The sequence below is a fragment of the Onychostoma macrolepis genome, chromosome 25 (assembly GCF_012432095.1).
Source record: "Onychostoma macrolepis isolate SWU-2019 chromosome 25, ASM1243209v1, whole genome shotgun sequence".
Classification (NCBI taxonomy): domain Eukaryota; kingdom Metazoa; phylum Chordata; class Actinopteri; order Cypriniformes; family Cyprinidae; genus Onychostoma; species Onychostoma macrolepis.
Window position 1 is genome coordinate 12,240,020 of NC_081179.1, and position 15,133 is coordinate 12,255,152.

The 15,133-nt window shown below is 34.9% G+C and overlaps 1 protein-coding gene across 1 annotated transcript; it reads left to right on the plus strand.

Annotated features, from left to right (window-relative positions):
• Positions 1–910: 910 nt before the first annotated feature.
• tes (testis derived transcript (3 LIM domains)) lies at positions 911–14,696 on the plus strand. Its single transcript, XM_058767863.1, has 7 exons — positions 911–1,101; positions 4,221–4,306; positions 6,415–6,940; positions 8,797–9,201; positions 10,689–10,904; positions 11,179–11,337; positions 12,941–14,696. Exons 1-7 carry the CDS (start codon positions 1,075–1,077, stop codon positions 13,133–13,135), a joined length of 1,614 nt encoding a protein of 537 aa, XP_058623846.1. The 5' UTR covers positions 911–1,074; the 3' UTR covers positions 13,136–14,696.
• The last annotated feature ends 437 nt before the right edge of the window (positions 14,697–15,133 follow it).

Sequence of the window (15,133 nt, forward strand, 5' to 3'; positions counted from 1 at the left end):
GAACTGAGAGTCAACTGTCTAGGGGAGGCAGAGAAAGTCTTTTCTCAGAAGACTAAGAAACTGTTATAGTATAACAAATAAGGATATTACCAATACTGTAACTTAATGCAATTGAGAAAAACTGTAATATACAGTATATACAGATTCCTAAGGCCTCATGGGTGAAAATGTATTAATTTGACTTTTTTCTATTTTAATGCATTTTTTCATTACCAAATATATTAACATACACACACACACACACACACACACACACAATTATGAACAAAGAAACGCTATGATATAAAATGAAATACTTCAAATGAAAAATTTCCAGTAATATAACAATATTAAATATTTAAATTACAATATTAAACATTTTAAGAGACGTGGCTAGTCGAATAGTATTATAGTTCACCCTTAACTGTAAAATGTAAACATGGATTAAAATGTTTAATTTTTAAATTAGATTTATTTGTTATATATATACATATATTTGTGTATATGTGTGTGTGTATGAATAAATGCTATAATATTGAATTATAATAAATATTTTTGTGTTTGCGAATATATATGTACACAAACATATAAATATAATTAACCATTTAAAATAATTAATTATATATATATATATATATATATATATAATACAAAACAAAAATATTTCATTTCAATTAATAATAATTTAATAATTAATTATATTAATTACATTCAAATAATGATAATTAATTATTCAAATTAATCATACATATTTTAAATAATTATATAAAACAAGTGTCATTAAAAAAAATCCGCATTTAATCCACGTTGCAGTTACCAACGAGCTCCAGCTCTCCCATCTGTTCGCGAGCGTTTCACTTTGTAACAGAGACATCTCATACGTGGCTCTGATTGGTAGTTTAAGTCTACATCTCGGTTCCTATTGGCTGAACAGCGCACATTGGCAATGAGCGGAAGTCTTTCAGCGTGAGTGAGTGTGAGCCAGAGGGACAGAAGTGGGAGTTTGTCCCGTTCAACAAAAGTGACCCGTCAGGGAAAGTTGCCGGTGGGAATTGAGTCAGCGCTGGTTATCACATCTAAACAAGCTCGACAAGAATGGAGATCGAGAAAGAAGTTAAAAAGGTACGCTTATTGAACTGGTCATGGTCAAAAAGGTTAGTTGCAGAAACATTCGGCAACGCCCTTAAAGGTAAAGCCACTGCCATTGTTATACATGGCGAAACATTTGGCTTTACAACTCTCACATTCGAGGCCGAGTGATTAAAAAACTTGTTTACATTTAGTGAGAAATAGGAAGTGGTCATTAATAGGAAGTAAAACATAAACGGAAGATCCTGGTTCTTCTGTTTGATTGAAACATGAATTGAATTTCATGTATTTAGTTAACAGAACCTATAGATTTTCCTTTTCCAAACTGTAAACAAGCTGGAAGTTGTTGTGAATATTATGTTTAATTCCATAGATTCATTTACTACTCTTATAATATGGTTGTCACTGCGGCAAGTGGGTTTCATTCCATCACTTATTGCAGCAATTCAACCACTAACGTTAGCCAAATTGTAATGGTTGAAGTGGTGATAAAACATGTTTTGACACACAGTATGTGTACGGTAAAGAAAGAAGTGGGTTTTTGCAAGAGGTGATGTAAAGACGTGAAGTTCCTCTACAGCTTAAAGTTTTAGTTCAACCCAAAATCAAAATTTGATCATTTACTCGCCCTCATGTAGCTCCAAACCTGTATAACGTTATTCTTCTGTGAAACACAAAAGATATTTTGAAGAAAGTTTTTCTAAGACCATGAATGATGACTGAAGATGTCAAGCCTCAAAAAGGATGTACTTTCATGTTCCATATAAGTAGTGAATATGACTTTTGCACTGTGATGAATGAATGGACTGAATGAAATTTAAGTCATTTTTTACTTAAAATCTTGACAATCAGATTTATTTGAATCCGATTCACAAACCAATCTGAATGATTCATTCACAAATCTGATGCAGTTCTCAAGTTTAGCTCACGGTCTCAATCTATTATGATCTAGTCATAACAGGTTAGCTTCTCACTACAGTTTCGACGAATCAATAACATGTTATTTCAACCTATCTCTCTCACAAACCTATTGGATGGCAGAAGAGTTAAATATAATATATTATAGATTACATTAATGCCTTTTTGGAGCCGGAAAGTTACAGTCATCATTAATTTTCATTGCATGGAAAAGATAAACCAACAATCTTTCAAACAATATCCCTTTAAAAGAAATGAATATTACATTACATAACCACATTTGCATTCAATTGCAAAAAGTAATGTAATAAGAGTTCAAGAGTTTGTCAAGGAAATGGTTAACAAACATTAACATTTGTAATGTTTAAAGCAACTTTTGCTGATGCAATAATATTTTTTTCATTTGCTAAATCTTTGTGAATACAGCATAATTTTCTCTGTCAAATAGATGTTTTTCAAATCATTAATCGAGATTTGCACTCTGTGTTCTCAGGAGCTAGTGTAGGTACAGTATAAATATTAGGTACAAGTTTATGGACCGAAATGCCACAGTGGGCCTCATTGTCTCACTGTTAAACAGTAACTCCTCAGGTCTTGATTTTTAATCAGAAAAATGTTCTGCTTTAACACAGAAGATGTGCAAAGCCCTCCAGGCGTTCTCCATCTTGATAAATACTTGACCTTATAAGGTGGTCTTCCAGCTGAGGAGCTTTAGTGTTGAGAACTGCTCAGACAAGAATAAGCGTTATAAAGTAAATATTATAATATCTAGTGAGGAAGACTGATATTGCACTTGAAATTTCTTGTAGAAATGAGTAGTTTGAGAGGCATTCTTCTCCTTCCTTTAATTATGGAAATTATGTCCTGCTTCAAACTAAAGAGAATTTTGTAAGGCCTGTAGTTTTTCGTCCTAAATAGTAAGTTCTATGAAGCTTCAAGAAGCACATGATCATGTAACTGAGGAGAATTCTTAAAAAAAAAAACTTTATGAATCCGCCTTTTAATGAATCTTGTCTGCTTGTCTTATAAAAAGCAGGCCCCAGAAGAAATGCAACTTCACCTTTGTTGGATTTGGCAAGATTAGTAAAGGAATACATAGGCTACTAGAGTTTAGAGAGTCTGTGTTGGTGTCTTTTTTTATTTATTTGTTTGTTTTATAAATTATTAGTAGCACAAATGTCTTTTTAAGTTGTGAACTGTAAATGCAAATCTCTTGTGAGATCTAGTAGACATGTTAGAGAATAAGTAAATAATTAAAAAAGAAATAAAACATTTTGTCCCAACAGTTGACTAGCTTAATACATGCTAAATTCTCAACCCTTTTACCCATTTTGGCATAGTTTATTTATTTAGGCTGTTTATTTAGACTTAGTATTTTATTAAATATGTATTGCTAGAAAATTAAATGTTGTGAGGTCCTGTATGCTCAAGACAGAACAAAAAATACAGTAAAACAGTAATATTGTGAAATATTATTATTATTATTATTATTATTACAAATAAAAAAAGTCATATATCTCAATGATGGCAAAGCTACATTTTCAGCATCATTACTCCAGAAATCATTCTAATATGCTGATTGATGTTGTGATGCTTAATATTTTGTGGAAACCATGATTCTTTTTCTTTATTTTTTTTTTCAGTTTTTTGATGAATAGAAAGTTTTCATTTATTTGATAAATGCTGAATAACATTATTCATTTCTTTAGAGAAAAAGTCATATACATATACAAGTTGATAATTAGAAAATGAAATGAGTGATTTTTAAAATTAGTAGTAAAGGGCAAGAGGGATCACCATTTAATTAAAATAAAATAAATGCATGTGCTTTTTTGAATTTCTGGTGATTTTATTTTCTGAAATTAATCGCGATTAATCCCACCTAACATTAAAAATATTTTTATATTGCAATAATTTCACAACATAAATAATGTAGAAACAACATAAAGACAGTATATTTTTAATATTTGTTTAATGGCATCTTTTTATGACCGAAGACAAGTATCACTGATACCAATCTTACTGCTGTCGATAGGAAAATTTATTTTTCTCCCTAATATTTAACCATTGACTATAGCCATTCAACATTACAGTTTAAATTAGAGCTATCGGTATTAACATTTATAAGACTTTAAAAAAATAACAATTTCTGATGATTTGACCAATACTTGTGTTTGATATGTGTTTGTGACTCGGGAAACGGGATTTGCTCATGTCTCCTGTTGTTTTGCCAGATAACCCTGGGCCATGAGATTGGAGCTGGAGCTGCCTGTCTGAAATGCAAGGACAAATGTGAAGGCTTTGAGCTTCACTTCTGGCGGTTTGTGATTGCTTCCTTCCTACATATTTGTGCAATGTTATCATTCATGCATGTGGTTTTCATTGCTAATCATGTTTGATCACCATTGTTTTGACTTCTCTTTTTTTTTTATCCATCATCATTATTTTGTCAGACTCACCAACATGCAATAACGTATCTATCTGGCAAAAAGCTGTCACACTGAGAGAGCTCTGGCCATTAGCTGCACTCTGTTGGTTTTCCTGAAGTGAGAACCACTGGTGCCAAGAGGCCTGTGCCAGAGCTCTATCACTGCAGCGGTGGTGCGTGCCATTCCCAATCAGTCTCATGGGGTTTCAGGAATTCCTTTAAAGAAAAGACATCAATGTGAATACAGGTCATTGGATGCAGAGCCTGAGACTTCATCTTTGTGCTTGTTTCTATGCAGCAGGGAAGGCCAACTAGCCGTCCAGTGCTGAAAAGAATTAGTCAGGTCTTGGTAGGTTTCTATGGAAGCTTATTTCCACCACCCACGGAAAATATATTTTTCACACAATTCTCAGAATTGTGAGTTATAATTGCAACATATAAACTTGCAATTAAAAAAAAAAAAAAAAAAAAAAAGTCTAAATTACCTGTATTTATCTTTTTATCTGTGACAGAAACAGAATTGCGAGAGAAGAGTCCATATTGTGAAATGTAAACTAAGAATTCAGAGGAAAAAAAGGTCAAAATCGTGTGATGTTAATGCAGAATTGTGAGGGGAAAAAACTGAATTGTGAGGTAGAAACTCGCAATTGTGAGGGAAAACAAACACCGAATTAAGAGTTTTAAAAGACTTTTTAAGTTTTTATTCCGTGGCTAAAATAAGCTTCCATAGGTTTCCATGTTGTGACTAAAACAGGCTTAGACTCACTTCCTGTGCCTCATCTTTAATTCAAAGTCATTCTTTTGTAAATGGCTTTAAAAACATCTGTGCTTTGATGCTTTGGATCACTGACATGCTGAAACATTACTTTTAGGTCAAGATAAAGCCTCTTTGGATTTGTGGCTACGATTTATGTTGCAGCATTTCCCAAATGCCATCTTTCTTACTCCTTGGCTCTCATTGATATGTTAAACAGCCCAAAGTGTCTTTAAAGGGGCCACATTCTACTTTTATAGCATTTTATTTTCTTCACTTATAATGTTAGTCAAGGTTTCTTGTACAAAAAGTCATAATTTAGTTTTCATGACCATTTTCTACCCTCTTACTGAGCCTGCGTTGACAATGACAGCAACAACGTAACCAGAAAACCTACATTTTTCCGTTTAAATTGTCAACAAACTCTACCTTTTATTTATTTTTTTAGTTTTTGAGTCCCATGTGAAGTCAATTCGCAGATAAACAACATGCTTTATCTTGCTGTACAGAAACGGTCCTCTTTATCTCTATAAATTTTTACAGCTCACAATGCAACACAATATGGTTTGTTTAGTATGATTTAATTATATATGTTATAGAAATGCTCAAAAAATCATGCCAAAAGTGATTTAGTATGTAGCCCATGCCGTTCTTTTTCCAAGTAATTACAGCATATCTGTGCATGCCTTAACTTGACATGTGCACAGCGATCCAAAATAATGTTATCAGACTCTTACCTAAACAAAACAGACATTACTCAGAGAGACAGCTCATCCTACAGTAAAAATATGCTCCTTTCATTGTCGATCAATCACTTGAGCTTTTAAAATACAATAAATACATTAACACAAGCCTTTTTTCTCAGTATACTGCTGTTCGGTTTGGTTCTTCAAACACTACAGTTCAAAAGTTTGGGATCTGTTTCTTATGCTGCATTTATTTGATTAAAAATACAGTAAAAACAGTAATATTGTGACATTATTTCATATGTTGAAAACAGCTCTGCTGCTTAATACAGTACTTTTGCAGAAACTGTCATTTTTAGGATTTGTTGATGAAAATAAAGTTCAAAAGAACAGCATTTATTTGAAATAGAAATTCTTTCTAACAATATAAATATCTTTAGTGTTAAGTCCTTGCTGAATAAAACTATTGATTTATTTAAAAAAATCTAAATGTCCACACATTTTTGAATGGTAGTGTATGGTTTAAAGTGTTATAAAAATTCTGTCTTCCCTTATAACAGAAAGATTTGTCGAAATTGCAAGTGCGGCGTTGAGGACCATGACGTGCAGCTCGAGACTGAGGAGAATAAGAAGGTGGGGAAGCTTTTTGAGGACACCAAGTACACAGGCCTTATAGCCAAGCTGAAGAGAGATGGCATCCCATCTTATAGAGGCAACCAAGTCACCATCTGCATCCCGGCCACCACCGTCAGTACTGCTACTCCTGTTCCTGCTGCCAGCTTTATCCCCGGCTCCAGCCAGATCTCTGCTCCCAGCGCCCAGCCTCCTTATTCCCCACCTGCTGCTGCAGTTCACTCACCTGCTTCCACTGCTGCCCCAGGAACAGGCTCCACTGCTGCTCCAGGAACAGGCCGCACTGCTGGATCAGGGCCAGGCCATAGTGCGGTTTCGTCTGCTGCCACCCCAACTAAAGGCCCTATTGCTGCCACTACTGTTGTTCCATCCCCTACCCCAGTGCCTGCCAAAACGGATGTGGTTAAGTCTGTTACCTATGACTGGGCTCCACCTGGGATCAACCAAAGCTTGGTACATTGTTATATTATATATTTTGATATATTTAAATGTATATTAGTTTTTTTATGCTTGAGGGCAAAGTTTTTAATTGTACTGTGATACTTGGGTGCACTAGAGGTCACTGTTCTCCACTTCATTTTTTGAGACTCCTCTTTTTAAAGAAATAATCTAATAGCTAAATATTAGAAAGAATGAGCATTTATTAATTTAGCCAATAATTAAAATGAGGAAAAAACTATGGCCTATAACAGTAATGTTAAGAGTTATTGAATTATTAAAAACTACTTTGAAAAATATCATTTTTTTGCATTTCTGCATCAAAAAATACAATAACGTGCATGAGTTCTTTTTAATTTTTATTTAAATAAATCTGTTATTTTTTATAATGAATTCTGTTGCAAAACTATACATAATTTTAATTATTATAACATTTTAAATAAATATTTTTTGGTATTATGATATATATTTATTAGTGCTTTCAATCGTTTAAAAAAAAAACTAATTAATTGCACATTTTTTCTGAAATTAATCACTAATGATCCCACTTAACATTTTAAAGTTTTTAATTATACTTTTATATTGCAATAATTTCACATTCAGTCTTTAAATTAATGTAGAAACAACAAAGACAGTATATTTTTAATATTTGTTTAATAGCATCTTTTTATGACTGAAGGCAAGTATCATATACCATACCAATACTACTGATGTCTATAGGAGAAAAAAAATTTTTTCCCCCTAATATTTAACCATTGACAATAGCCATTCAACATTACAGTATAAATGAGAGCTATCAGTATTAACATTTATTAGACTTAAAAAAATAACGACTTCTAATTTACAGTAAGTGAACTTAAAACAATCTTCACATAAACCCTTTATAATAAATGTCATATTTACCTGTGTCCTTCAGCAAGTAGGAAGTATACAAAAAATTTATAAAGTTATCAAACACTAAATTCTAAATTAAATATAGATTAATCTATATGTAATTGAATCTAGATGAAAGCAACCAAATTGATTGATTTAGTCTCTTTTTTTTTTTTTTTGTTCTTTGATTAACAGACATCACAGCAGCTGGTTATTAGGTTATTTGGCTGCTATTACTTTAAGAGCTGCCGCTGCTGAACGTGATGCGGATCTGATGCGTATGCTCGTAGTTGCATTCGAGCTTTAATATGAAATGATACAGGCTACAGCGCGAGCCACTGAATTTGTGCGTGCAATTGAAGAGCACGTGTTACAAGCACAGTATAATGGCTGACAGGACATATGACCTGACAACATCTCATCTGATCGCAGTTCACTGTTGTTCTACTGAAGCTGCCACTTCACATGTACCGTTTCCGCACTGATTTGACTCACGCCTGGCTCTGAGGCGAAGTGGAGTGCGTGTCTGAAAAGTCTCCTGTTTAATGTGGTCATAAAGATGTTCTGCGTCTAAATAAATGCAATTCTTGTCAAGAAAAAAAGAGACAAAAGCAGCAGTTGTAAATGGGGTGGCCACCCTAGCCCCGCCCCTGCGTTAACTGCGTTAAATATTTTTAACGCTGTTAAACTGGAAAAAATTAATCGCCTGCATTAACTCAAATTTTGACAGCACTATTATTTATTAATTCATTTATCATAAAATAATTATAACATTTCTCTTAGAATATCCAAAATAAATGAGAAAATATACAAGGAATACTTCACCAAGAATGAAAGTCCTGTCATTTACTAAATGTCTTGTCACTCCAATTCCATCCAGTATTGTCATTTATTTTTAAATATTCTGTTTTGCTCAAAAATACACCACATTACAAAAATTAAATGGGTTCCACATCTAATTTCATATTAACCAAAAAACATCACATCTGTCTTCTCAGGCTCTGCTATACATGGAGCTTCTGCCTCCGGAGCGGCGGCCCATCGCTGGTACAGCGGGAGCGGATTACCGTAAGAAACAGATGGCCAAACAGCTCCCCGACCACGACCAAGACCCCGAGCGCTGCCACGAACTCTCGCCTGGTGAGGTTAAGCAAATGCAGCAGTATGTCCGCAAGTACAAGGACGAGGCATTGGGCATAGGCGACATCACCCTGCCCGAGGAGATGGGACAACAGGCAGGTATGGCTGGGGAAAAGGGTCCTCAAGGCCTCGGGGCAGGAGGGAAACCTGGTGCTGGAACAACAGGGACTCCTGGAGACAAAGGTGATGCTATTGCTACAATGGGAAAAGTTGGTGCCCCGGGGGCTGCTGGGATGTCTCCCACTGGACCTGTTGGTAACTATGTAAGTATGCCATTCATGTTTTGCTAAATACAACTCCGTTTGTAAAAGTTGATTGTCATGGATACATTTTTTATTACATACAAATAGCTTTTGTAACCTTTCTGTTCTCATTATCCCTTTACATCTAAATGACTCTCAATCTAATTTATAGGCATTTAAATGTCACAATCTATTAATGAAAAATCCTCTTGCTGTTGAGCAGCAGTATTTATTTCCACCATATGTGCGCTACGGGAGTCGAATCGTTCTCCAGCGTTTATCTCCAGGTTCACTTGATTAACATAAGAGCAGTTCAGATTCTGCCAAGCCCATGTTAGTCAGGCAGTTGGAATGAACGTTATGTTCTTCCAGAGATCTTCATAAATTACCACACTTAGTCCCTGTGGTTATGTTCAAGCTCTGGTATCTATTGTAAGCATTTGAAATCTCATGATGGAAACGCATGTATGTCATCAGCCTAATGCTTTTGCCTTTTTTAAAGAGATAGTTTACCCCAAAATGAACATTGGGTCATTGTTTACTCACCCACATGTTGTTCCAAACCTTCCAGTCTTTTTCCCTGGAACACAAAAGGAGAATTGAAATCTTTTCCTTAGAACATCATGCCATAGCAATCACATTTGTCAAGCTCCAAAAAGCACAATAAATGTGATGCATAAAATGTATTCCTATATGTAACTATATAACTATATTCCAAGTCTTCTTTAGTCAAGCTACAGCTTTTGAATGAACAAATCAACATTTTGTTATTCAATGAATATCTTGCCCTCTGCTGCAGCTTTTCAATCATATTCCAAAAATAGGTTATTGCATAAATATGAGAAATGGTCTTAATTATATGAAATAATCTCATTGTGACATATGACATCATAAATACAAGAAATCAATTATGAGAAATAGTCACATTATGGCATGTGAAGACATAAATTTGATAAATAGTCATAATCATGCCAAATAATTGGATTGTATGAAAATGTCATAATTACGAGATATAAAGTCATAATTTGAGAAATAATGTGATAATGAAATGATAATGTGTGAGAAGTAAAGTCGTCATGCAAAAGTTGTTGAGATATAAAGTCATTTTGAGAGAAAAAAAGTTATACATGAGAAATAAAGTTGTAATTATAAGATATAAACTCATATTCTGTGAAATAACATAAATGTGAGAAATAAAGTAACTATGATATATAGTCATATTGTAAGATAGGAAATCAGAAATAGAAGTAAGAAATAGTTAAACTGTATTATATAAAGAAATTTGAATCTTGGGTGTATTCCCTAAACTTTAAAAAGGATTTGTAAAATTTCCATTATTTCCTGTTCATGTTTGCTAAGTCTTACTCCACATGGGCAGGTGAATTGCTAAAGTAAACAGTCTCTGGTCTTGTTCATTAAAACCAACCTGCCCTCACAATGTTTTCCCCCTTTCATTCTTCACTGATGTGTCTGCCAAGCTGAACTCATCACCGGATCTCTGTCCACAGTCATGTCACCGCTGCCAGCTGCCCATGAAGAAGGGTGAGCCGGCGGTGTACGCAGAGCGGGCAGGCTACGATAAACTCTGGCACCCGGGGTGCTTTGTATGCTGTACCTGCACCGAGCTACTGGTGGACATGATCTATTTCTGGAAGAAGGATCAGCTGTACTGTGGCCGCCATTATGGAGACAGCGAAAAGCCTCGATGTGCAGGTTGCGATGAGGTGAGTGGAGGCAAAGTAGTTCACATGGTCAATGTCACGAATTTGCTTACATTTGATTAGTGACCTAGAAATAGGTTTGTCCAGGTTTAAATGCATTTCAATGTCATCTCTGATATTTAGACCTCACCATATGTTTTGTGTTAAAATCTCAAACAATCTTAGTAAAATAATGAATGCAATTCTGTCGACTGTTGTTAAATTGTTTTTAACATACCATGTGGTTCAAAGCACAATACTGAGGGGGGAAGTGTGTGTGTGTGTGTGTGGTCTCCAGCTCATCTTCAGTAATGAGTACACCCAGGCTGAGGGCCACAATTGGCACCTGAAGCACTTCTGCTGTTTTGACTGTGACTGTGTGCTGGCTGGAGAGACCTACGTCATGGAGAAAGAGAAGCCTGTTTGCAAACCCTGCTACATGAAGAACCACGCTGTGGTAAAGAGACATTCCTTCATTTCTCTCTGCTCTATACAAAAATGACAGTGACTATGTGATATATTTAGGCCAGGGCTTTTTTAGCTGCTTATTTTTAAAAACTCTTGCATTTTGTGTTTTGTTTTGTTATTAAGCCATATTGTGTGAGATAATAGTATAAAAATTAGATCTATGATGACAAGAATACAACAAGATATATAATGTCATAAGTACAAGTATTTGTTGCATTGAGATGTAGTCATAAACACAAGAAATAAATTCATAATTATCAGATGTTAAGTCATATTAAGAGAAACGTGAGAAATAAAGTTGTAATCATATAAAGTCATAAATACAGGAAGTAAAATCACAATTATGCAAAATAATTGAATTATGAGAGATAAGGTCATAAATACAAGAAATGTGTTTTGTTTTATTATAGTTGTATTGTGAGAAATAATGTTACAGAAATTAAATATATAATGTCATAAATACAAGAAGTAAAGTCAGTATGCAAAATATACTTTTTAAATATACATGTGTATATATGTGTGTGTGTGTGCATATGTAAAAAGATATAAAGTCATTGTGAGAAAAAGTTACAAATATTAAATAATCATGAGATATAAAATCATAAATACAAGAAGTAACATAATTGCACGTAACGTTATTTGCATTGTGAAATGAGGTCAGTATGCAAAAGTTGCTTTATGATATAAATTCATTATTACAAGAATTAAGGTCAAAATGATAAGATATAAAGTAATTTTGTGAGAAATAAATTTATAGATATGAGAAATAAATTATGATGTAATATTCAGATATAAAGTCATATGTACAAGAGGTAAAGTTATAATTATGCAAAGTAGTCATAAGATATAAAGTCTTAAATACAAAAAATGTTTTTTGTTTTGTTTGCACAACTTCTTTCAGGAGCATCTTTTTTTCTATTGAATATTTCTTTTAATATTCCTCATAAATTAATAGGTTAATAATATTGTAACCACGATTTTTGATATGCATGCACATTTAGATTCTCATCCTGCTGTATACTCAAACATTTTGATTGCAAATACTGTATAGTTCTTGTAATTCCCGTACGCAGTAAGCACCTGCAACAAGAGGTCATGCAACACAACATATTTCATAACTATTTTATGCTGCTCGGGCACTTCAAACAAGCAAAACATTTATCAGATAGTCCAAGTATCATTCATGTCACACCTAAATGGAAGTAAATTCCTGCTAAGCCTAGGCTATTAAAACTAACAGGCTCGGCATGTGTTCGTCAGCCATATTGGTTCAGGAGCAGGTGAAGGAGATTTAGGAAGTGCCAGTGACATGATAATCAGAGGACAGCGAGGGTGGGAGCGCTCTTAATGGAGTCGTGTGATATCGGACACCACCGATCTCTCTCAGCGCCTGCCTGAACTATGACACACGGCTCTTTTGACTCATCGGCTTAGGAAGGAAATTTCAGATATTCAAATAGAGCAGATTTTTTAAATATTTCACTGGGTTAATTGTGCCTGTAACAAGTGCAATCAAAGACGTTTGTGAGAGAGTCAAACAGATTTGTTATACTACTTCCTGTGAATTTATCTGTATCCCTCTGCGTTCACAGTGTTGTGCGGCCTGTCAGAACCCCATCGAGCCTGAGGCTCAGCGTGTGTCGTACGGAGAGCACCACTGGCACGCCGAACCCCAGTGCTTCCAGTGCTCCTGCTGCTCCAAGTGCCTTATGGGCCAGCGCTTCATGGCCATGCAGGGCATGCTGCTGTGCTCCGTGGAGTGCAAGAAGAAGATCATGGCCTCCTGAAGGAACATCTAGGATTATTTTTTGGAAAAGTGCTTAGAGCACCCCAAGCCAGTTTCTCCCTAATGCAGTACACATCATTTCTTCCATCATTTTATTTTGACAAATTAATGTATTTGTATGACTAATCTTAATGTTATTCCAAGTTGTTTTTGTGAAATAATAAGCAATACGGTGGAGCAGCGGCTGAATAAGTGTTGTGTCTGTGATTCTTTATTATTAATGATTTAGTATTAATAAACAGAAGCTATGATGGCTTTTGTTCTTCGGCTACTGAAAAATCGATTTTACTCTCATTTTTTGCCTTTATTTCTTATGTCTAAAATTGCACTTTATTTTTTTTCCTCGTAGCTTTCACTTTGTAATCCAATAAATGTTTTGCAGTAATATGAATAGACTTTTTTCCCCATGTGAAGTGGTTCAACTATGTATCCAAATATATTATGACGTACAAGTTTGGGATCTCAAGGGACAGGTGTTACGCTTGAGTTAATGTCTTGACCGTTTCACACCATTGAAAATTCCAATCCAGGCCGGCACTTTTAGGGAAAAGTTAGCCCTCCGCGGCTTGTCTTACATTTAGCTGTGGAAACTGGGCACAATTCAAGGAAGCCCGGTTCCATTGTCTCTAATGGCGGCGAACTTAAGACTATACCGTCATTTCCTCCCATCGTAATGATCCGCAGTCGCACGGGGGGCTCGGCTGTTTCACCTCCCCTCACCTCACGCCACACTAGGGTGGAGTTTTCCAGGAGGGAATTCTTTCCTTCAGTTTCAGCCCCTCGCGCAGGAATTTATTTACGTGGTGCTTTCCCTGCCAAACACGAAGCACACTTACTTACACGCTTGCCTCCCCAGCACTTGTTTTCCCCATGAGCACTAACGGTGTGAGAGAGATGATTGTTGATTTGTAGCTCCCCGGGGTGATGAAACCCAGATGCAAAGCGTTGCTTCTGTTTAGTGAAACTATAGCACAGGCCCCACACATGAAGAGTCAAGACAGGACAGGGAGATGATCCAAATCCCTGGAGGATCCTACGAGTGACAGCAGAAATGTGACAAATAGGATCCTGGGATTATACTCGTTACTCAAAAAACTGTTGAGATTGTTTGTTACAGACACTTGAGAAATGACAGTATGGAAAAACATGAATGCCAGGGATCTGCTTATATATATTCTGGCTAAATATGCAGTGGTGTTTTTCAGCTTGAGTTTTAAAGCGTTTGTTTTGCCAGACCCCCCTCCTCATCGTGGTCATGTTTATCTGGCCTTTAGCTGAGAAAATGTTCCTAGATAAGCAAGTATAAACTAAACTGGTTCATTGTGTAGTGTAATATAAACCATATTATTGTAAAATAATCTGGTGTTAGCACATTATAACAGGGCACATGGCCACATAAATCAGATAGTCAAAGAGATAGATGAATAGATGGACAGATAAAATTGTAGATAGTCAAACAGATATGTACATATATGGTAGGATACCCTAGTGAAAAATGTTTTATTTGTATTTGATATAAATTTATTTAATGCTAAGTATATTAAAAATACACTGCAATTGTACTTTTGGTATAGTAAACTGGTATACTTAAATTCTGCTAAATTGGAATAACTAATTTTGTACTTAATGCACTTTAATTGTGCAGAAGTAGTGCTGAAGTCCTACTGAAGATATACTGAAGTACACTTGATTGAGAGAAAGTGGAACTATTGCAAGTATACTTTAGGTAATTAGGTACACTTTAAGTATCTTGCACTTAAAGACCGATATTATTGAAAGATCATACAATACTCATCAATGGTGACATTAAAACACATTTTAGGCTTAATATTAAGAAATGTGCAGTAGTACTCCAAATAAAGTTTAATTTTATATATCAGTAATATTATATATTACTTTTTTATTAGGGTATCTGTCTTTACAAATATTTGTATTATATATATTATTAATATGAACACCTGTTTCTTCTGGGTCAAATAGCTTTAGCAGCAAGTTGAGA